At 38.4% G+C, this 21,935-nt stretch overlaps 3 protein-coding genes across 3 annotated transcripts; 2 read left to right on the plus strand and 1 right to left on the minus strand.

The window, feature by feature from the left end:
• Positions 1-307: 307 nt before the first annotated feature.
• On the plus strand, positions 308-6,458 carry tmem25 (transmembrane protein 25). Its single transcript, XM_087851486.1, has 9 exons — positions 308-706; positions 2,074-2,193; positions 2,787-3,131; positions 3,207-3,497; positions 3,670-3,801; positions 3,918-3,951; positions 4,237-4,346; positions 5,641-5,727; positions 5,844-6,458. The coding sequence occupies exons 2-9, from the start codon at positions 2,115-2,117 to the stop codon at positions 5,915-5,917; spliced, it is 1,152 nt and encodes a 383-aa protein (XP_087707612.1). The 5' UTR covers positions 308-706; positions 2,074-2,114; the 3' UTR covers positions 5,918-6,458.
• A 982-nt stretch (positions 6,459-7,440) lies between these two features.
• On the plus strand, positions 7,441-10,394 carry LOC102781104 (T-cell surface glycoprotein CD3 delta chain). Its single transcript, XM_006801103.3, has 7 exons — positions 7,441-7,510; positions 7,833-7,904; positions 8,137-8,166; positions 8,315-8,494; positions 8,661-8,819; positions 9,921-9,979; positions 10,050-10,394. Exons 2-7 carry the CDS (start codon positions 7,850-7,852, stop codon positions 10,104-10,106), a joined length of 540 nt encoding a protein of 179 aa, XP_006801166.2. The 5' UTR covers positions 7,441-7,510; positions 7,833-7,849; the 3' UTR covers positions 10,107-10,394.
• Positions 10,395-17,181: 6,787 nt separating this feature from the next.
• cd3e (CD3 epsilon subunit of T-cell receptor complex) lies at positions 17,182-20,286 on the minus strand. The gene is made up of 5 exons (XM_087851487.1): positions 20,142-20,286; positions 19,502-19,687; positions 19,273-19,416; positions 19,054-19,106; positions 17,182-17,638 (listed from the first exon to the last, which is right to left on the minus strand). The coding sequence occupies exons 1-5, from the start codon at positions 20,215-20,217 to the stop codon at positions 17,576-17,578; spliced, it is 522 nt and encodes a 173-aa protein (XP_087707613.1). The 5' UTR covers positions 20,218-20,286; the 3' UTR covers positions 17,182-17,575.
• Between the last annotated feature and the right edge of the window lie 1,649 nt (positions 20,287-21,935).

The following is a 21,935-nucleotide window of genomic DNA, read 5'->3' on the forward strand; positions in this document are numbered from 1 at the left end:
GTTGATGACACAATGGAAACATAGCCCCCTATTGTATGAGCTTGTTTCTTTTGTCTGCCTTCTGGCTGCAGTGCTCTGCATGCTGCTGCTCTGATCTGTGCAGCTGCACTGCAGAGGCTTTTCGGTCGGCGGTATCCGAGCGCTGACTTGTCGTGTGTCTGTGTTTGTAGAACATGGGTTCACTTTAACATGCCTAATGATGGAACTGGGTGATGGATGACAGGAGATGATGTGTTAATCCCTGGGAACTGACAGTTTTCTGGCTTTACGCGACGCTGCATCCTTGTCTCCTCCCCCACACCATCACTTTCTTTCTTCCCTCATGACTCTGTGCCCGCTCTCTTCTTCCTTACTACGCTTCTCTCTCTACATCATTCTTCTTTCTCCTATTCTCCCACCCTCCCCTCCCTTCTGCTCTCCTCTCCTCCGAGTGGCGACACTGTGACTGCCTGCGTCAGCCAGCCTTTGCCAGCTAGTGAAAGCTGCTACTGGAGGTTGCCGTATCCTGCAGAGATCCCTGTGTGTGTGTGTGTGTGTGTGCGTATGTGTGTAAGTGTATGAGTGCACGCAGATGGGAAAGCAACTGAGTCAGGGAGGGCTGCCTCTCATCTCTCCGCTGTCATCGCCATCCTTTCCTCTCCTCCTCCTCTGCTGCCATGGAGCTCCAGCAGGCTGAATCGCAGCAGCATCTGCAGAAAGGGCTGAGGTAATACTGTGTGTTATAGAGGACTTTTGCTGTGTATTTAAGCGCACACAGCTGCACTGCATGCAGCCTAAGAGAGTGCATAATGTGTGTGTGCATGTGTGTAGACCTGCACTGTAATATATAGCATCTTGCTGGCGATCAGATTCCTACGATTGTCAGTGCAAAGCATCTCTTCCACCTGGCTGCAAACATCTGTCCGCTGCTATCTTGCGCATATATGAGCCCAGCTAAGAATTTTCTTGGTTGTCCTCATACATGTTGGATTGTGTGTGTGTTTCTTAGATGGCTCAGTTCCTGCTCTCCTCCTGGTTTCTCCCACAGATCACATGACCTATACAGCAGGAAAGCAAACACTAGACATTCCTCCTTCTCTGCTCTTGCGTGTACTGATCCCAGCCGCCCGTCAGTGTTTTGCATTGTAGTGATGGGGTACATTGTACATACCCTATATTTGACAAGATACTAAAGAATGACGGGCCTGTCAGTGCCTGTGTAGAGACCGCATTGCATTCAAAGTTTCCCGTCAACTGCTTTATATATACATATATATTAAACCTCCAATGAAGCTTTGCACAACATGTTGCCAACCTTACCCACAATGCAATTTGACCATCAAGAGCTGGGTGGTATTCTTGTAGGTCCTACTGAATCCTTGAGCTGTTAGTCTTAAGAAGAGACAAGAAGCAAGGCCACAGACTGGAGAGACACTGCTGGAGGCAATAATCAGACTTCTGACAGCTCCCTCTAGAGGCACAAAAGGCTATCTACAATTTTCCTACATATTTACTGGAGTTTTTCCTTAAAGCTGTTTTAAAAAAATACATGTATTTATTCTAAGGTTCAGGCCTGCACCTTCCAGGGGTACACGTGAGAATGAAAATGTCAGGCTTAGAACAACAGTACATTAAACTATAACCCTATGCTCACTGGTACACGGTCCAGGTGAGGTTGGACTGATCCGGTGTAAAAAAAATAAAAAAAGTGGATTTGTGCACTAGAGGGGGCATCATATCTCCTGCCTCCTGAACTCTGTTGCTCTAGCCGAAAGTGAGAACTGCGTTGTGTGCTACGTGTGAGAAATCCAGCTGTGAACAATGTAACAGCTTGAGTCTAGTGACAGTGGAGTTGATGAGTGAGAACATCTGCCTTATTCAAATGTTGAATTTGCATCACAAAAACCATATCCCTGCCTTTTCTTGAACTGGACTCATTTACTCTTGTAGAACCAAACTGATCTGCATAGACGGAGGTTGCGATTCATTTGGGATGATCTTTTAGCACTGTGCTACCATATTATGTTTCGCATTAATAACAATGTGCAGCAAGTTCTTGATTTAAAAAATATATGTGATTTCTTGTCTCTGCAGGTAGATGTGCGAGTGTGTGTGTGGTGCTCTGTTGGGCCATTATGGAGTGTGTGTGTCTGGGAAGGTGGACGTCGGGCTCGGCCGTCGTGTTCCTTCACACACTGGCCCTGTCCTGGACAGGTAAGAAACATGGCAGCTTCAGTCCTGGTTATATCTGTCGTACTGATTATGATCTTGACTCCAGTTTAGTCATAGCTGAAAGGTGTCATTGATATACAGACTTTATATAAAAGATGGAGGCTATAACTGAGATATCATACTTCTGCATGGTGTTCTATCCAGTGGTTTGTGGACATTGCATTTTGAAGCCTCAACCTTCCCAGTCTGGAAAAATAAGACACTGTGGGTGAATGTTAAACCTGCATTCTTTTTAATGGCCTGGAAGTGATACCATTCATGACCTGTCAAGAAGAAACACCTAGTGCATCATGGGAAGCCCCCAGCAGCCTAGACCTATTATAGGATAACTAAGGGAGGAATCATGATCACGTGGTTTCAAAAGACCAAGATGACGATGATGAAAATAAATAAATAAATAAAATTAGACTGGCAGCACAATCACTGGTGGTTAGCACTGTTGCCTCACAGCAAGAAGATTTTGGGTTTGAATCTACCAGCCAGCAAAGTTCTTTCACATGGAGTCATGTGACAAGGATGGATGGTTGGATGGATGAATGAACCATAATATATTAGTGCTACTCTTGTACCTATAGGTGCAATTGAGCCCATTCCTAAAATTGACGGATGGCACCGGGGAGGTGTGACGCTGCAGGAGAATGTGACACACCGGTTCAACTGCCATTCAGATGGCTGGGACCCCCACGCCCCTCCCATGTTGACCTGGTATTTGAACGGCGAGCAGCAGAGAGATCCATCGCCAAACCGTGGCCGTCTGGTCATGACATCACAAGAGGATTCTGAGGTGATGAGACCGGGGTCCAATCACAACAGCACCTTCTCTTTGAGGGCCAGAAAGTGGGACAGGGAACTGGTGTGTGTCGCATCAAACCCCAGGACAGGCGAGAGCTACAACGCCACGGTCACGCTCAATGTACAGTGTGAGTAAGTGGGCCCATGTGTCTTCACCTGATGCATTTGACGAAATGTTGAATTGCTCTTTCTCTGTGTCTCAGTCCAGCCAGAAATCCTCACGGTGAATGCCCACTATAGTGAAACCTCACACCCCGGACTCTCCTTAGTCCTCTTCGCCTTGGTGCGGTCAAATCCACCTGCCACGATCACCTTTGTTGACCAGTCCGGCCAGTTGGTGGCCAATACCTCTGACTTCCTCATTCTGGACTCACGAAGCTACCCCTGGCTGACCAATCACACGCTGAGAGTCACACTCAGCAGTCTATCAGGAAATGTCTCGTTGAATGCCAGCAACAGCGTGGGAACGGCGCAAAGCAACCTCACACTGGCAGGTGAGACAAATTTACCATGACTTGAGAAACTACATGTGATAATAATACAGTCATCAGGACCTCTACAGCACATCTCTTGGCCTTAGTTTCCTGTTTACCATGCAATTATGAGATCACTAAAAGAAAAAGTGAAAAAAATTATTCCTTTAAACTCTCCACTTTCTGTCTCCAGAGTTCCTGCAGTCTCGTGTGGAGGTGCCCATGCTGGGAATCGTGACCGGAGGAGCCATGGCCTTTATGGCCCTGCTCATCCTCAGCCTGATAGTCCTCTGCCTCATGCAAAAAAACAAGAGCAAGTCTATTGGTGAGACTCAAGTGTGCATGCATGCAGTGAAGAAACCAGCTGGAAAATTTGATTGCAGCATGTATTCTTAATGTATTCTTCAGCAGACTAACACACATCCCCGTTTGATGTTACAGAGGATACAGTGGAGATTGTGATGACCAAGAAGAGGTAAGCAAGGAGGGCAGACTTGTGATGTTACAGCACAAAAAAGTGGAAATCTCAGCAGTCACTGCCATTATTCTTTCTGAATCTTCAACGTTTGATTGACACCACACCGACACCATCTCTGTATTCCAGCACATCCATATTTCACATCTCCCTTAATAATTTCCACCTCAGCGCATTAGCGGACTGAAAACACTGCTGAAAGCATTTCTCTGCTCTTAAGAATACTTAATGTGCATCCTACAGATCAATACCATCTCTAATCCAAGTTTCATATCTTCCACACAGCGAGTCAGCCAATCTGAAGCCGGATAAAACTGATAAGACCCACATCCCCAGAGAGAACATGTCCCTGCCTTCAAACATGCAGCTCAACGACCTCAGCACTTTAAAGAAAGGTACATTTACCACAGTTTAACCACAGCACAGAATCTGACCGTGCAAACAGTTTAAGAATACAACACTTTAACAATAAATCGTTATCAACAATAATTAACGTTATCAATCTTGGTGTAAAATGTGTTCTCCAAGATCTTGGTAAGAGCAATCAGTCTGTCATTTCTTGATCATTTGGAATTCTAGGCATCCATTTGGGCACTACTTAGATTAGATCCATGCTTTTTTATTCAGAAATGAGCCGCCCTGTTGTGGTTATGTTCTTCTATTAAAATCAATCAGATCACAAAGAGGGAAAATAATTATTTAGTATTAATGCACAGGATTTACACCATTTCAAAACTGGATAATGAATGATAATGATCCCAGAAAGTTTACTGTGAAAGTACCTGATGTCATATTTTTAAATACATTTAATTCTCTGAAGGAGATTACATGAAGGTGAGAGAGGGAACAAGAGTTGCTTTAGATGCTAAACAGTTTTTGGGAACCTACTAGTTTGCTTTCTTGCTCACAGTTAGAGAAAGGATTACAACCAGACTTCACTTCTGAGATGTGTCTATTGAAACCTGTTTCTCTGGGTTTCCAGACAGCCACCAATATACCAGTCACTCTGGTTCTTCACCAGAACAATCACCTGCTTATCTGTCAGTAAAGCAAACAGAAGGTCAGGAAAAACGTTAGCTAGACTTATCTGTCTTAACTTTTTTTGTTTTGTTTTTATCTAGAGTGTGCACACACACGCATGCACACACACAGAGATGCAAATTTAATTGAATTCTTTGTAAGTTATTTTTCGGTTTGGCAAGTTATTTTGATTATTTATTTTATTTTATTATTTATGTCGTGTGGTAGCTAAACCTAGCTTAGCTTAACATAAATTTAGCTTAGCATACACTGTGATTGGTTAGGAAGTACTGCAGCACATCAGCCCCCTCCAAGAAATGCATTGTTACATGTTGGGTTTTTACAGACTGCTTTTAATAGGTTAAATAAATAGTTGATGGTATGTTAATTTGTAAGCTTCAATGGAATGTTTTAGCTTTTTAGCCATTTTATTTGTATTTCTGATTCCGTTTAGCCTGTTAGCTACAGCAAGTATCTAGCTAGGTGTGACAGTTTTATCAGTTTCTATCCATCCTTCTGAACCACGTCCTGGAGCCTATCCCAAATGTTACTGTAATGTGAATACACTTTAACTTGATTTTAAAAATCTCACCACAACTTCCCCACCAAAAAAGGATAACATCTTACATACTACTGCATCCTCCATCTTTCCTGTATCACTTTTTGTAGCCCGAGAGGCCGCCCAGCAGAACAGTGTGGGAGAGGAGAAGAAAGAGGAAGAGGAGGAAGATCTATCTTTAGCCTATGCTGCCAGAGGTCAGGGAAATACTCCTGATCCTGTTGAGTTTTTTCTTCACTTTTAAAAATACTTTAACATAAGTTTTTGTATCAAGGAACATTAGCGTTCTTTCTTTCCCCCCTAATGTTTCCAGGTTTTGCCAGATATCCGATGGTGGGCTACATCTATAAGGTGAACAGCACAAGCAGCGAGGAGATCTGGCTCTGACGTCCCTGAATGTAACACACATACTGTACATGCATGCTACTTCAAAACAGTCCAGCCGTCCCGGAGGAAACCCAGAGCAACTGCCACTCAACCAACAACTCAGGCTGGACTGACACGAACAGGATCCAGGATCTTGTTGGTGGAGTTTAACACCATTCTGCTGGCCGCATCGACATGATCACGAGTTTCATAACCACACAAGGAAACGGTCTGTGTGTTTGTTACCAAGTGCTCGGTATTTACACTGCTGACATGTTGTCTCAACAGTATGAACTGCAAATGAAGCGCTCATCTTTCAGTTTGTTTCGACATGATCTCCTGTAAACATGCTCATAATGTCCCTCCTCTGTGTTGCATTGCTGGAATGCATTAAATGTTCTATGCTAACACTGATACCTGAATAAAATGGTGCATAATTATAGAATATGTATTTGGTCATGGGAATGTTAAGATGCAATGTACTGTATATTTGTATGCATATGTATATGTGTATAAAAGAAGATGTCTAATAAAGATAATATGGAGACTGTGTGGAGGCAAAAGCTGGAAAATGCTGTGGTTGCAATCAACACTCACCAGGGGGCGCTGCAGAGCGGTTTACGATGAGAGTCGTGTGTTGTTGGCATAGTTCTAGCAATAAGTGTTGTGTGATGGAGAAGGCACTGTTGCATTTGGGGGAAACGTAATTGGGTACTCTATAGCTGTAGCAGGTGCAGGAGAAGAATAATCTAGCTCTTTAGGTTTAACTGTGTGTGTGTGTGTGTGTGTGTGTGTGTGTGTGTGCCAGGTGTTAGCTCTGGGTCACAGGTTCCTGTGGCTTTTCATCAAACAGGAAGTCGAGTTGTGTTGTGGGAGCATCTATTTGCTTTCTCTCTGTTTTTCTTCTGCTCTGTACAGTAAATGCAGTCTGTCACACACATAGTGGGAAAAGAAAACATTCACAACACACGGGGGAATTAAAATATTCATCTGAACACACACGGTTGTGTTTGTGCCTTCATTTTACCAGATGGAGCTGCTCACCACCACCGGCACGAACATATCCCAGAGCAAGCGTACACCAAGCAGCAATTACTGTCAACAGGCTGATCAGTCATTCCCATAAGGCGGAATTTTCTTCTACGGTTGTTGTTCGTGTGTTTTGTAAGATGTGAAAGCTGCCATGACAAAAAATCACGTGGGTAGGGGGAAAAAAAGAGTTTCAATACCCACAACATTTTAATCTTATTACATACACAACAAACATGAAGTTTAGTGATCAAACAGGAAATGAGTGAACAGTTCAGTGAGGCTTTAGTGTTGAAACTGCACTAAACTGATTTTTGTTGTGACAAGTTCAAAATACTCGACTGCAACTTAAAATGTTGCTTGTGTTGGTGAGAGTTTGAGATATATTATTAGCTAAGTGCATCTGAACATGTCAAAGTAACAGTCAGGCTCCTCCAGATGTAGGAATCAACAAAGCCTGCTGAGACAGAAGATAAACCAATCACATTCACTTCCGTTTCATGCACATGCACAGAGAGACTGAGACACTCTGACAGACAGAGACTGGATGCTCGGCAACTGAGACCCACAGTTCTTCATTTTGTGGTCAGTGCTTTTATTTAAAAGTTGATATTATGTTGTGTTGATATTAAGTGTTGACATTGTTATTTCATTTAGAGTTAATAATGTGTAAAGCTTGAATTTTAGGAATAAAATAAATTAAACCTGGTTTCAGAGTTTGTATTCTTGGCTAACTAAATCGATTTCCTCTGAATAGCACCCTAAATGTTATATTTCATCATCTATTATCTGTCTCTGTAAGTCCAATAAATGGTTGACATGAAGTAGAAAATGGCGTACTTCCTGTTGTTCTGTAGTTCGCTCACTCTTACTTGCAGGGAACTGAACTGTTTCCTTCTATCAGCAGCAGAACTCACAGGAACAATGAAGAATCTCTTTGCTTTGGCCTCCTGTTTGCTGCTGCTTTGGACCTTCACAGGTAGGCCTGCCACACCATTTTCCCCACACTGACATAAGACAAGATAAGACCTGGGACTTTATTAGTCCCACACGTGGGAAATTTGTTTCATGTTGACATGAAATGAAAATCATTGTAGAAATCATAATTCAGTGATATGCATTTAATGTTGACTTTGAATGTTTCAGAGTTGGATGTGTTTTTTAAATTAACAGTAAATGTTTTCATTTTTCTCCCCACATTTGTCTTGCAGTGTTTGTCAGCTGTCAGGACAAAAAAGATGGTAAGAAGATTAATTTAATCTTTAGATGGGGCTATGTAGTATTATAGCAAATATGTGGTAATTTACAAATAGCAGTTAAGTAACAGAAGCTGCTGCATATCTAAACAGGCTTGCACTGTTTTAATATTTCTGTTTTCTCAAACCCCAGTTGAGCTACAGGTGAAAGAGGTCGCCGATGGAATCGCGCTGTCTTGTAGTGATGATAAAATAAATGTTACATCAAGTACTGTGAGTGGTGTTAACACAAAAAGTCTTCATTTGCCATACAAAGACAGCACAGGAGAATACAAATGTGGAGAAAATGATCTAATCTTTGTGAAATTCCGCAGTAAGTTCTGTAGGAAAACTTGTGTTCATAATATGAAAAGAAAATGCTTAATTTTTTTTATATTGTTTGTACTCTTTTATCACTTACCTTTCAACTGTAATGTTGAGGAAAAAATGTCAGCACCTGTATTCATACACAATGTGTGTTTGTGTGTGTGTTTCTCCAGCCTGTGACAGCTGTGTAGAAGTTGATACACCTTCCTTAATAAGCATGGTCATAGGAAATGTGGTGGCTACCATTGCGGTAGGAGTGGGTGTCTATCTCATCGCTTCTCAGACCTCTCAGACTCGAACCGGCCCTGTCGTCTCTAACAAGAAGAGTAAAAGTAAAGACTATTTATCCATCTAAATAATATTTGTTTACTTATGTGAAAACAAAGTTTTATTATGGAATACTTAAAATAACTAAAATAACAGATGGCACATCCCATGGGTATATTGAATAACTGGTACAGTTATTAGGTTTAACAAACAGGAGCAACATAGACTGACTCCAAAATTACTTAAAAAGAAATGTATACAGAAGTGTATGATAATGATAATATGATGATTTTCATATTATTATTTTTTAATTACAAATTAGATGTTTTGTGTTTTCACAGGAAACATCACTGTGAAAACATATTTATTATTTAAAATAATTAACAAATATATATAACTGCAGGTATATTATTGCCTGCCATAGTGTTTAAAGAAGTATGAAAACATTGAATGATATACTACATGAAATAACTACTTTACGAATTACTATCTATGAATTACTTTATAAATATACTGTTTTTGAGCGGGACAAAATACTACTTGAAACTTGCAACTAACAGTTATACTGACTGTCCTTTTTTGATCATTTTGCAGGATTTGGTTATTGTTTCTTTAGAACATTTATGAACAGTGGGAGTAAATCTGTTTTCCTTTGCAATACATTTTGAATTATCCCTAAGTAGTTTTTGGATTCTCCAAAGTATCTAAGAGAAATAATTTTCACTTACATGTTTTACCAGTTTTTTACTTTCCACATAAAACTAAGTTTTAAAACGAGTCGTTGCTGTAGTTTTGACACACATTCCCAAATCTTTACCATTATTTTTTTTCTCCAATGTAGCGTCGTCTTCTCTAATTATTTGCAAGAATCATTTCTTTTAGAGGATGCTGTGTTGATCTTTTAATCAGTTCACATAATCTTGGTCATATTCGTCCGGTAGGTAGAAGACGATGGGCGTAAGAAAATCAGTTATAATTAATGAATCAAAATCAAATCAAAAAGAGGTAAAAATCATAATCCCTTAAATAACGACTACAAACACTTAAAAAAAATCTATAATGCAATGTTATTATTATTATTACCAGTATTACGATAATAAAAACACTCAGCAACCGATTCCGATTAGGCTTTGCTTTTGCAATAATGTTATTTTATGTGTCCTCAGGCTCCGACAGACAGCATCTTGTTTCTGAAAGCAGAGGACCGACCAATGATCACTACCAGGTAAGCTGAAACCTGAAAGTGACAATAACACTAAAAAAGAAAACAACAAATGACTTGTTTTCTCCAACAGCCTCTGAGGAGAGGTGGCCAGAAAGATACATATGATGAACTCGTCCACAGAAGATAAATGGAAGGAAGCTCACTGGTGTCCTTAGCTGGAAGCTTGAGAGTCCTCATAGATCCAACATCTGCAGGAGGGGAAAGTCTAGTACCTGTTTTTAGAAGTTACATCTAGCTAGGCTGTTCACCATCCCCAATGCAGGGCTTTATTTTCATCATGCCTGTAAGATGATGCTTTATAATCACTGTAATATAATATCAGAAATTATAATAACCTGGGTAGTATTAGCCATATTATACTTATTGATTATTAAGAAAAAGAATTGACTGTCATGTTGCCCAATGAAAACTCAGTGAATAAAATTAGCTACGCTGTCTTGTCATGCTATTGTGAGTGGTGAAAATCTCTCAAGCTACTTTTCTTTGTACAGTTCTGAAGTAATTGCAAGATTAAGATTAGGATTAATGTGATGTATTGTAGTAGCATTGTGTCAATAATGCATGTATGATACGATCAGAAATGTCAGTGTAATTGCTCTTTTTGTATGCTTTTGTAGAGACTAGTTACAGAAGCTCTTGCCACATCCATGCACTTGTTGTTTATAGTTTGTAGTTTATCTCAAAAAAAGACATCACACAATAAAAAATGTGACAGAATAATTTGACTAATGGTATCACCGTTATTAATTGTATTTTTTTTTTTCAATTTCCAAATCAAAAATCTAGTACTCGTACAGCTGTAGAAAGCATATATTCAGATAAATACTTGTAAATGTTAAAAATACGTACAGAGGTTTATAAAATCAAAAATCACTGTTTGATGTTAAACCAGTTGTTTGTGGATTTTATTTCAGTGACAATTTTTTAAGCCTAAACAGACCTATTTTATTGTATGTTTTTAAGTATGCTGCATGCACCAGTGCTACATGCCAAATCAATTATAATTTTAAAAATGTGCAGGTATCACAAAACACTAACTTAACGATATTACAAATCACAAAAGCACTAAAAAAAGCAGTACTAAATGAAAACAAATGGTGTTATATTTCATTGAGATAAAAACAAATTAACATTAAAAAGGAGCACCTCATTTTTGACTGCATGACATCCGTAAAGTCTTGTTCTCAGTCAAAATCTTCTATGCGTTACACACACTGGGAATTTCATAATTTGTTTTTTCCAAAACGTTTCCCCTGTTCCCCGAGGAACTCCCAGGTCATCTGAGAAGTTTGAGTATGTCAGCGTTGATAGATCAGTTTAAGAACCATATAGCGAATGAAATAATTATTTTCTGACTCATTATCTTATGACATATTTAACCCTCTCGAGGCAGGCGTTGCCGATTTGCAACAGTTAAAAACTAACAACCTGATTACCCCACATACATATTTTATGAGTTTTTTTTACTCAGAAGTACCACTGCAGGACTTGGTTGTGCATTAGCAACAAAAAGATTAATTTGAGCCTGAGAGGGTTAACGTCATTCTTGAGAACATGATACCACTTGCTACTGAGAGATTACACAATAACTGCCTTTATAAGGCCACAGAGTGGATGACAAGAGCGACGCTGTTAAAATAATGAAACAATGGCCACTAGCCCAGCACAGACGTTTTAGTATTTATCCAGTGATAGTCCACTTTTCTAATTATTTCAGACAAATATATAACGATTCCAGAAAGACAACAAAATACAACAAAATGAGCAGAAACTGAGTTCTCTATATTATTACTATTATTTATGCTATTCTTATTATTATTATTAGCAACAGTAGTGGTAGTATTTTCAGTGGCAGAGATCAAATCACACTTTTGATAGAATAGAATTCAACTTTATTGTAATTGCACATGTCACAAGTACAAGGCAACGAAATGCAGTTTGCATCCATCCAGAAAGTGCTTAGCAATAATATTGCAAAATATATATTAGCAATAATATACTGTAGATATATTACAGAAATGGGTCTGTTATAGATATGAGGGTACAAAATATGGGTCTATTATGGGTATGTTACAATGTACACGGTATGAAGGTATGTTATGAATATGCTGTAACTATAAGTATGTACAGGCTGTAGTGAGTGTACAAGCTATGTACAGGCTATGACCAGGATATAAATATGAAAACTATACAGAAATATGAACTATGCAAATTATAAACAGTTGCAAAATTATAGTTATCATATTGTACAGAATGATTGGCTATACAGCATTTACAGTAGTGCAGTTAAGATAAGTGAAATATGTGGATAATCTCTACAGAGGCTATATAAAGTGCTAGAGGTTTGGAGTGGTGGTTCAGTCCATGTTATTATTGTGTGTATGAGGGTACAGTTGTCCATTTGTTTGTTTTTGTCCATTGTGTTGTGTTCAGTTATAGGTGGTTGTGGGTGTGTTTATGTTCAGTCCACGAGTTTAATGTGGGTAGGATGTCAGGAGGCATCATACACTAGATTGTATGTCATGCTTTGTTTACAATCCCCTCCCCCCCAATCCCCCAATGAGTCACATTTATGTAAGGATGACTTATAAATTGCTATAATCAAATGTAAAACTGTTCCTCTAAAATACTTTATGAATTAATAAAATAACTGACAAGTCACACAATTTAAAAATGTATTTCATAAATTGTGTGACTTGTGAAAGAAAAAAAGGCTGAGTACCACAGAGGTAGACTTGCTAGTTGGAGAGCCTCTTTCTTCACAACCTGAGTGTCTAGATATGATAGTGGCAGTGCTGCTATAGTAACAAAAAGCCCTTAACTTTACCATGTTGCTGTTATGGTACTTTTGCTTTTTGAAAAGACTTCTTATATGCATGTAATAATAAACTGCTTTGAATGTGAAAAAATATGTATGTTCTCACTCTGTAAATGTGCATGTAACAAGCAATGAAATGGAAGTGCCAAAAACCAGTTAACAAGTGGTCATCTGAGGCAGTCTCCAAACGCCAGTCAAACCCCAAACTCATATTAAAATATACAACTTAGTGTTAAAGCTGATATCTGTAATATATCATATAATACGTGCTTTTGGGGATTTTGTTAAGCTCTATAGTTATGGGCGTGACTGCTTAGGTTGACTGTTGTGCAGACACTGAGATCTGTCTCCTCAACTATGCAAATTTGAGTCACTGCACCAACTTTGGCTGTTGGAGCCTTATTATTTCACAAAAAGCCCATCTAAGAAGTTGACATTTGTGCTCTGGTGAGTGAAATCCTAGAACACTGTCAGGTAAAGGTGCCTGTTTTGTGCACAGTTTAAAGATGCAGCTTGGTAAGCAAACTTACTAGCATTAGCACGTCACCCTTTCTTCTAACTGTGGTTACCAATATAGTTGCATCCAAACACTGAATGGATATGGAGTCCAGAAACCAATACGTGATGCTATGATGTCAATCCTAAATGGTAAGAGGTCTAACAATACCTACACATGAAACTTTCTGTGGTATCAAATGGTAAAGGGTCTCTAATAAGTACCAACACATGCAATTTTACTTTTGCAGCCTTGCCATTTCAACATATTTAAACGTAAGAAAGAGAAATGTTGTTAATCTTTGTTTAAATAATTAACACAGTAGTCATGCTTTTAATGAATGAAACCTTTGATATATTAACCCAAGAGAAAACAGTAATTGGTAAAAATGAGCCCTATCTCAACCAGCTACAACAGCACACTGCTACCTCTGGACCGATTCACAAGTGCTGTGTGATACTGCAACCTTTGGTATCAATCCGATGCCAAGTAAATTAAGAGCAGTATTGCCGATACTTTTAACCTATAAAGGGAGCTTATGTAGGTTAGAGGAGTGTGTCATGATATATGAGCTGAATCATCGTACATTTGCCAAATTCTGAACACATTTTAATGAACACCAACATAACAATGTTGTGATTTTAACTCCCCACAACAATTAGTTAACACAGTTTCCGACTTCTAACAGATGTTTTTTTAAGAGACCTGGAATGCCTGGGTCGGCTTCTGTTGTTTACATATACTATGGGCTATAAATTGACATGACGAAATTTTTTCATGAAAAAAAAAATAATTAAAAAAAAATTGAACACAGGGGTTAGGTTAATTGGGGATTCTAAATTGCCCTTAGATGTGAATAAATGGCTGTCCATCTGTGTTAGCCTTGTGATACACTGGCGACCTGTCCATGGTGTACCCCGCCTCTCACCCTAAAAAAGCTGAAATAAGCTCCAACCCCCCCGATTGCATAAATATCGATCTGATACTGATACCAGTGTTGGTATTAGTATTTAGATGAATATTATTTAGATCTGCCCACCTCTACAATTCACCAAATAAGTAATTAGCCATTCAGATTACTTAATTAAATTAATGATAACACTAAAATACTCAGTTACAAGTACAGGGCCTTGGAGGGAACACTAAGTAAGAATGGTCACTTAGTTGCATATTTATGACTATTTTTATATATTATTGTACATTTTAATAGCTAATACATTTGTATGGAATGTTTAGTTAGATAGTTTAATTAATTGCATTTTATATACTTTAAATGGTTTAGATTAAATTAAATCTACTCTCTGGATAGCTTGTAATGAAAGGTGTGGCATAAATGTATTGGAGTAAAAAGCAGACATACGTGAAAATATACTGACTATTAGTAAAGAATAATAGTTGAATAAACGTACCACTGTTAATGATCATCATACAACATAAAAAATAATGGCAATAATTAGTCATACTCTAACCTCAGTCAAAAGGTTCACATTGATTTTGAGATGCATAAAATCAGTTACATTTTTTTTTTTACTGAAGAGAAACTTACACAACAAGGGCAAAGAGAAAAGCAGAGAGAAAGGTTAAGAAAACTGAACGATTAAAATAGTAACAAAGACGAGTTGCAGGAAATCCAAAAGTTAAGGAGGAGAGAAACTCAGAGGCGTCCCCATGTCAGATAATCTAAAAGCTTAACGTCTTTGATAGCAGTTCGTCTTCTTCCTCACTCTACTGTGACAAAGCTACAAACTACTGTTTTCTACCGGAGCCGGAGAAGAGATCAAACAATGGAGCTTTAAGCAGCTCGGCTCTGAAACACAAACCTGACCTACACACACACACACACACACACACACACACACACACACACACACACACAACCAACTTCTGACTCAGGGCATGTTCACACACCTTCGAGCACACGCACGCTCTCATCCAACATGAACGTGTGTGTGCTCGTGCACACTAACAGATGAGCAGATGTAGGTCTGTGTGTGGGAGCGGTTTGGCTCAACAAAGAGAGAAGAACACAAACCCCCCTCCTATTTTCTTTGCTTCTTTCTCTCACAAATATACAGAAGATGTAAATGAAGATAACTGAGCAGTAAGTGTGGGTGTGTTTCCACTAAACACTACTCTTCTGAGATGCTTACAGTGTAACAGATTTATCAATCACTAATAATCTGCATGGAGACGAAACATTACGTTGTGTTTCCCTCTTTTGTTTCCACTGGTACAGCTGTGCTCCGTCACTGCTGGGAAAAAAAAATCACACAGAACCCAAAACATGACATGATGTGATATTTCCACTGTGTCTTTAACACTATCAAAAATATGTTTATGCTTTGAGAAATGTTTCAGAGATATTTCCAGAGACGGTGATGTGTGCGACTGTCACAGCAGAAATGAAGACATACTGGTGATGACTGTGTGATGGGGGCTGGGGTGCTACGGATATGAGCTGTGGCTTTGAGGCAGCTTCATGAATCGGTTACAGTTCTATCTGCTGAACCATCCCAGTACTGTTTTCAACCATGAACAAAGACATACATGAGAGCAGTGTTCACTGTGGTTTATTATATTAATGACGCACGTTGTCCATTACAGTAACAAAAAGGTTATCACATTATAATGTAATGAAAGAAGAAGCAAAGAAGTAAGCCTCAAAGGTCTGTGCATGCAGTTACATATCTGATGCTCTCTTTACATGTCAGAGCTTAAAATGCTGCATATACTCTATTTATATATGTACAAAACATGTAAGTCTATTTTAACTGATATGATTTTATCGCTCTAAATTACAGCACTTTCTGCCAATGTTTAGATTAAAAGATCAGAATACTCAAATACCCCGTAAACACATATATTTGGCTATCCACATTATCAGGTGCACTTCTACAGACTGATGTGATCCAATGTACTTACCCAAGTATTCAGTATTAAATTTATTTGCTGCTGTGCACCCTTACCACTAACCAACCAACTAACACTAAAAACTTCATCACGGTAGCAAAACAATATATTTAAAAGCAAAACATGAATATTACAGGCATCATGTAAGCAAACTTGCAGTGTTGCAGTGCTGTATTGCATTTCTGTGTACACCTAATAAACTGTACAATGAGTGCAAAAAAAATTGTGATTTCTTTAACTTTGCCTCCGACACCGTCTTTATTTTTCATTAGCCTGACACCTGTGTTTTTATGCCTCAAAACATTGAAATATGATATTTAAATCAGTCTACAGTATCAGTTTGAAGATTTTGTTATTTGATATACCCCTAACAGTCCTTTTAGATAAGTATATGTACTGTATGTACTTCATGGTAGCATCTTTGCAAATGAGTATATATAATGGCTTAACTTTCTAAGACCTGAACTCTTTCATGGCAGACATTTTTAATTTCTCATTGCTATTTGGGCTGATTGGGACCTGGTGAATGTAAAAATAAAGAATTACCAGATTTGTATTTTTTTTAAACTAATTTTTGTTTCTGAGAAAAATGTGATCCATATATGAGGACATTCATTTTAAATTTCGATAGAACAGTGGCAGTATAATGTCCTGGATATCAGGCCGGTGTGGAGCAAAATTTTGTATTTTGGTCTAGACAACCCAAAATGTGATGTGCACATATGTGGACACCAGGTCCTAGGAAGCTAAGTTGGCATTAACAATTCACGACATTAACCTAATGTTCATTAGGTTAATGTCAGTGCTAACGCTTTCTTTCTGTTGGACATGTTTCATGTTACATTTGGTTTTTCGCTCACTTTTTGCAGGCTACTTTTCAGGCACTCGTCATGTCACGATGCTAATATCATTTCATTAGAAATCAGGCAGATCATTACTGATTAATTCAAAAATCAGCACCAATTCAATTTAAACTTGACGACATACACAAATGTCTCCTTTATACTAAATAATTCTCGAAATATCCTTGAAAATGTTTTTACATTCATATAATTTGTAATTTTAACTTTTTTTTGACAAAATTTTTTTATTTTAAATTCTATATACCATGCTATAATACTAAATAATATTTAAATTAAATATCATTGACTTTTGAATCTCATTGCAAATTTGACCTGAACTCTACCTGCTTGTAAGTCAAAGGGAAACGGAGAAAATCTGTTGCGTTGGATTTTGGCTAAGGTGACCCTTCAAATTCAAAACAGAAGAAGCCACTGCACGCTACTCAGATCATGACTGATACTCTTGTGTGTTGTTTGTGAATGTTCTCCTTCATTTGTGAAGAGACCCGGAGTCGATAGCTGAAGTGCTTCTATCCCATCCTGTTGACCACCGTGGAGTAAGTTTCCTGGGCGCGAGTTTGAGGGTTCAGTGCCTACAAGAAAAACAAAACAAACAAACAATAAAATGTTTTTATTTTATACACATCACCAAGTGGTTAAATAGTCCAATATGCTTAAATAATGTTATTTATTTATGGCAGGGAGGGATTTTAATCAACCACCCAGAAAGCCCAAGAAAACAAGTGGTTAAAGAACTACATCAGATCCATGAACCAGGTGAAAATGGAGTCACGCTCTTTCATCCCAACATATCTGAGTAGCTGATTTAGGGGAATCTCTTCTTGTAACACCTCTGCGTTTAATGCATCTAGTTCTCTCAACAATCGGAGGGGGAAAGAGTAGCTCTCTCTTTAATTTTTTTAAACCTCTGCTCATAGCAGGCTTTAGGTTCACATCTTGGCAAATTTAGTGTTTATATTTAGTTCAGTCTGTGTTCTATGTTGATAAACAGTCAATTAACTCTGGTCAGCAATTACTCCAATTGCAATGTTGACTCATTGGTCTCATTCCAACTCAATTTATAATCACAATACCGAAGGACCTGGAAGAATTTAGTGCAAACAAAGCTGAAAATATCATTTTAGTCATTCAGACTTAATTTTTATCAAATGATATGTTCTGATGTCATTTTTATCAGTCCACATCATTAAATATCATGTAAAATGTTTCTATAAAATGGTCAGTGCTGAGCTGTTCTTGTTCGACTTATGTGACATTAAATTATGTGTAAAAATATAATAAAAATTCACAGAACATTAAAACACTATTTCAGGACATTAATTGTTTTATCTGGTAAATTTAAAAAAAGTATGAATATTTCAGTTCAATACAGTTCAATTCAGTTTTGTTTATTTAGTGCCAGTTTGCCAATTCCGATCGCTGATCAGTTCATTTGTTTCTTTTCTTTCCCCAAAACTGCTCTTTTTAAAAAGTAATATAACTATATCCCATGTGGTCTGCCTGTGCCTCAGGATTCCCAGGAAGGAAAAGAATTAAAGGGAAAAGGACATCTGAAATATCCTGCTAAATCTACTCCATTCATCTAGCTGATAAACAGTAGAAAATTGATGTATGGTTGGTTGGATGAGTGGGTGGTTGGATGGAGAAACTATGAAAACTATGAAAACATCAACATTATAAAAGCCATACTTCCTGAATTATTGGGTATTTAACATTAGAGTTAAATGCTGCAGTAAAAGCATCGTTTTTAATCAGGATTGACTCACATGAAAAACCAGTTTCAATATTGACTTTGCAAAAAGTGAATATCTCTGGCATTGAGATATTTTTCTACATTGTTGACTTGTCACTATGAAGCTTTTTTTTAATGTTTGATGGTATGATTTCTTTGACTTTTTTCCAAGTCACTCTGAAGAAATAAAGGCTGAAGATGTTGACGGAAACACCTTTTAATTGCAAAACAAAGTTTTTATTATCCAGTACGTACCTCATAGTCAGGAGATGGGACAGGTGGACCTCGGCCTCCAGAGCGAGGAGGTGCTGGAAGACATAGTAAATACGACTTAATGCTTGTAATATCACTAATAACACAATTTCTCAAGACTTAAAGATGTATTAAAGACATGAGGTAACCTTTAACTCAGCCAAGGCAAAAAGGTAAACTGTCTGAACTGACTGTCAGTGATTGGTCCAAGTGAAGTCTTACCTTTGGAAGGTTGAGGAGGACCAGCTGGGCTTTTCTTCTTAGAGCACCTGTAGACTATGACCATCACAATTATTGTCAGGAGTAAGTCCCCGACGATGACCATAAATAATGTGTTTCCATCGAGCTCAAAGCAGTTCTCACACACTGGAGGTAAAAGACCACAAGTGCATCAAGTGTTAGAGCAGCGTGAACAGCTAACACAAGTGAGGAAATGAAAAGATTCACTCACCATTTCCTTCAACATAGAAACGATATTTCTTAGAGTCGTATTCACATCTGTATTGGCCTTTACTCGTATATGAAAATGTATAGGTTTTGTTTGCGCTGCTATCTGCAATTGGTCCATTTCTGTCAATCCACTTCCCCTCTTTTGGACAGGTCAGTGTGACTTGGTTCCTCCAGATTTCTACTTTCCCTGGAAAAACTTGGACAGATATTAAGATACTTCAGTGCACTTGCTTTGTCATGTTTATCAGATCTGATTACGTTTCACACAGAAAGGGACAATCTGAGAGCTCAGACAGCTTCCTTAAACTTGGCTCATGTTTTGCACATTGTGAATTTTCCATGCATTAATACACACCATTCAAATTTATTATAAAAAGAAATCCTTTAACATTTTACAAAAAAGGCCATGTCTGCTCACAATAAATATGTTCATACACTATAGCAAATACAAAAGTATATACAGTTTGAAAAGTGTATGTAGACATTAAAGCATATCGTCAGTGACATACAGGAAATCAGAGAAATTTCTTTGAAAATGCTCTTAGATGTCATATTTTTATGACAGAATGCATGTTTGTAAATCCAGAGAAGTTTACCGAGACTTTATGACTTTAAAATATTAAGTGAAACAAATGCCAGACCGTTACCTTGAGGCTCCTCAGCCATCGTGGTAGCAATGCCGAGGAGGACGACGACGAGCACGGCCTGGACACCCATGCTGAGAATTTTCTTCAGGATGCCTGTTTTTCTGTGCGCTTTGTGTGAGCTTTCTAATTTATAGATCAATTTTTTGAATATTTCCACTTGCAGATTTCAGTTACATAAAGAGTGCTGCTCAATAAGACGAAAAGCTTCAAAGTAGATCAGGAGGTTCTCTCTCTCTCTCTCTCTCTTGTTCTGACACACACACATGTTGCACCCACAGGAAGTGTTTTTTTTTTTCAAGATGAATTCACAGTTAAACCTCAAAATGAAGTCAAACTGAAGAAGTATACTGAATAGAAATGCTTCTGCTTGTTTTCAAATTCATTAAAGATCAAAAACACAAAAAGCTGCAAATGACAGCAGCTAACGTCACATCGCTTGAATGAGTAGCTCATATTTACAGTGTGGCGTATATTTCCATGCTCTTTAGTTTGCACCAAAACTCCCCATTACATGTAGCCATTGTTTAGTCTGAAAACATATTTGATGGGAATCAGTTTTATGTGCAGTGTGTGATGAGTGAGGATGGCGGTGTTCACAGCAGCTCACAGTACGTGATGTTTGGGGCGGCTTTGCAAAACATATGATGCACTGCTGTAAAGATCCTTAGATCAGTAACACTTCTCATTCTGATCATTTTCCATGTGCATGTTTAAATTACCAACATTTAACTCCAGTAAATCACAAAGAATCAAACATTTACAACCAAGCTGCAGTTTGCATGTTTCACAAACTGTGCCTCATATGCATCAGTATGTAACAACAACTCATAGATCAGTTTGAAATGATGGATAAAAGAAGTTTTTAGGTTATGAAAAACCTCTCTGTGACAAGTGTCTGAGCTATTTTTTGAGCCAACATGGCGGTTCCTGTTCTTAAACAGCACCTGATTTGTGTGTGACTTGTGGATGTTTTTTTTTTTTTTACATGTAACGTCCTTTCCCCCATTTCTTGTTGTTTTCAAATAACCAAACAGAAAAACATCACTGATAAAAGACCAATAAGAGTTTCAGATATTCCGTTATAATTACAGATGATAATAAAATGTTGTCACAGCAGTCGAACATGTCTGGAGGAGACAGACGTCGAGACCCTGGCACTGAAAAAGCATTTTAATAACTATGGCTTTAGAATGTGTATTAACTATGAATAAACCATTAAACAGTGTGACTGTTTACTACTGGGTTTCAAGTGTGACTTAGGTGATCAGCTCATGAGTCAAGTGCATAGAGACGTCGCTGCTTAGAGCCCCTATCGAGTGCCTTCAACGTGTCCATTTGTATTTGTGTGTCTGCAACACATCTGCTCCACTCACCTCACCCGCCTGTCTGCAGTCAAGACACAGAGCAGATGTGTTTAGCAACTATTGGCAAAAATGTATAATAAACTAAGTGTTTAAAAAGTAGTACAAATACAAAGTACAAGTAATACAAAAGGCAGTATCACTGCATGTACATCTATTTTTAAATAACTTGGCCTAGCTTAACCAGCTATGGTAGCAGGGGGCTCAACCTATACAGATGTAGAGTAGACCATGGCACCTTGGACAGGTCACCGTGTTCATCAAAAAACAGACAATCCAGCTATGGACTCTCACGTCTACACTTAGCATCCATCACAGTTTACCTAACATGTATGTCTTTGTGCTGCGAGGGGAAACCAGAGGACCCGGAGAAAGGCACAGGCAGAACATGCAGGCTCCACAGAGATCGGCCCAGCCGGCGAGCAGA

Source organism: Neolamprologus brichardi, chromosome 14, assembly GCF_056152115.1.
Source record: "Neolamprologus brichardi isolate AB-2024 chromosome 14, ASM5615211v1, whole genome shotgun sequence".
Taxonomy (NCBI): Eukaryota; Metazoa; Chordata; class Actinopteri; order Cichliformes; family Cichlidae; genus Neolamprologus; species Neolamprologus brichardi.

Excerpts from the sequence above, each read along its gene's own strand:
- tmem25 (XM_087851486.1), top strand. The coding sequence starts at position 2,115 with ATGGAGTGTGTGTGTCTGGGAAGGTGGACGTCGGGCTCGGCCGTCGTG. Across the intron at positions 3,132-3,206 it reads GGTCACGCTCAATGTACAGT|TCCAGCCAGAAATCCTCACG; the intron begins GTGAGTAAGTGG and ends TCTGTGTCTCAG. Across the intron at positions 4,347-5,640 it reads CCTCAGCACTTTAAAGAAAG|CCCGAGAGGCCGCCCAGCAG; the intron begins GTACATTTACCA and ends CACTTTTTGTAG.
- LOC102781104 (XM_006801103.3), top strand. The coding sequence starts at position 7,850 with ATGAAGAATCTCTTTGCTTTGGCCTCCTGTTTGCTGCTGCTTTGGACC. Across the intron at positions 8,495-8,660 it reads AATCTTTGTGAAATTCCGCA|CCTGTGACAGCTGTGTAGAA; the intron begins GTAAGTTCTGTA and ends GTGTTTCTCCAG. Across the intron at positions 9,980-10,049 it reads CGACCAATGATCACTACCAG|CCTCTGAGGAGAGGTGGCCA; the intron begins GTAAGCTGAAAC and ends TTTCTCCAACAG.
- cd3e (XM_087851487.1), bottom strand. The coding sequence starts at position 20,217 with ATGGGTGTCCAGGCCGTGCTCGTCGTCGTCCTCCTCGGCATTGCTACC. Across the intron at positions 19,688-20,141 it reads TGAGGAGCCTCAAGGTAACG|GGAAAGTAGAAATCTGGAGG; the intron begins GTCTGGCATTTG and ends AAGTTTTTCCAG. Across the intron at positions 19,107-19,272 it reads TCCTCCTCAACCTTCCAAAG|CACCTCCTCGCTCTGGAGGC; the intron begins GTAAGACTTCAC and ends TATGTCTTCCAG.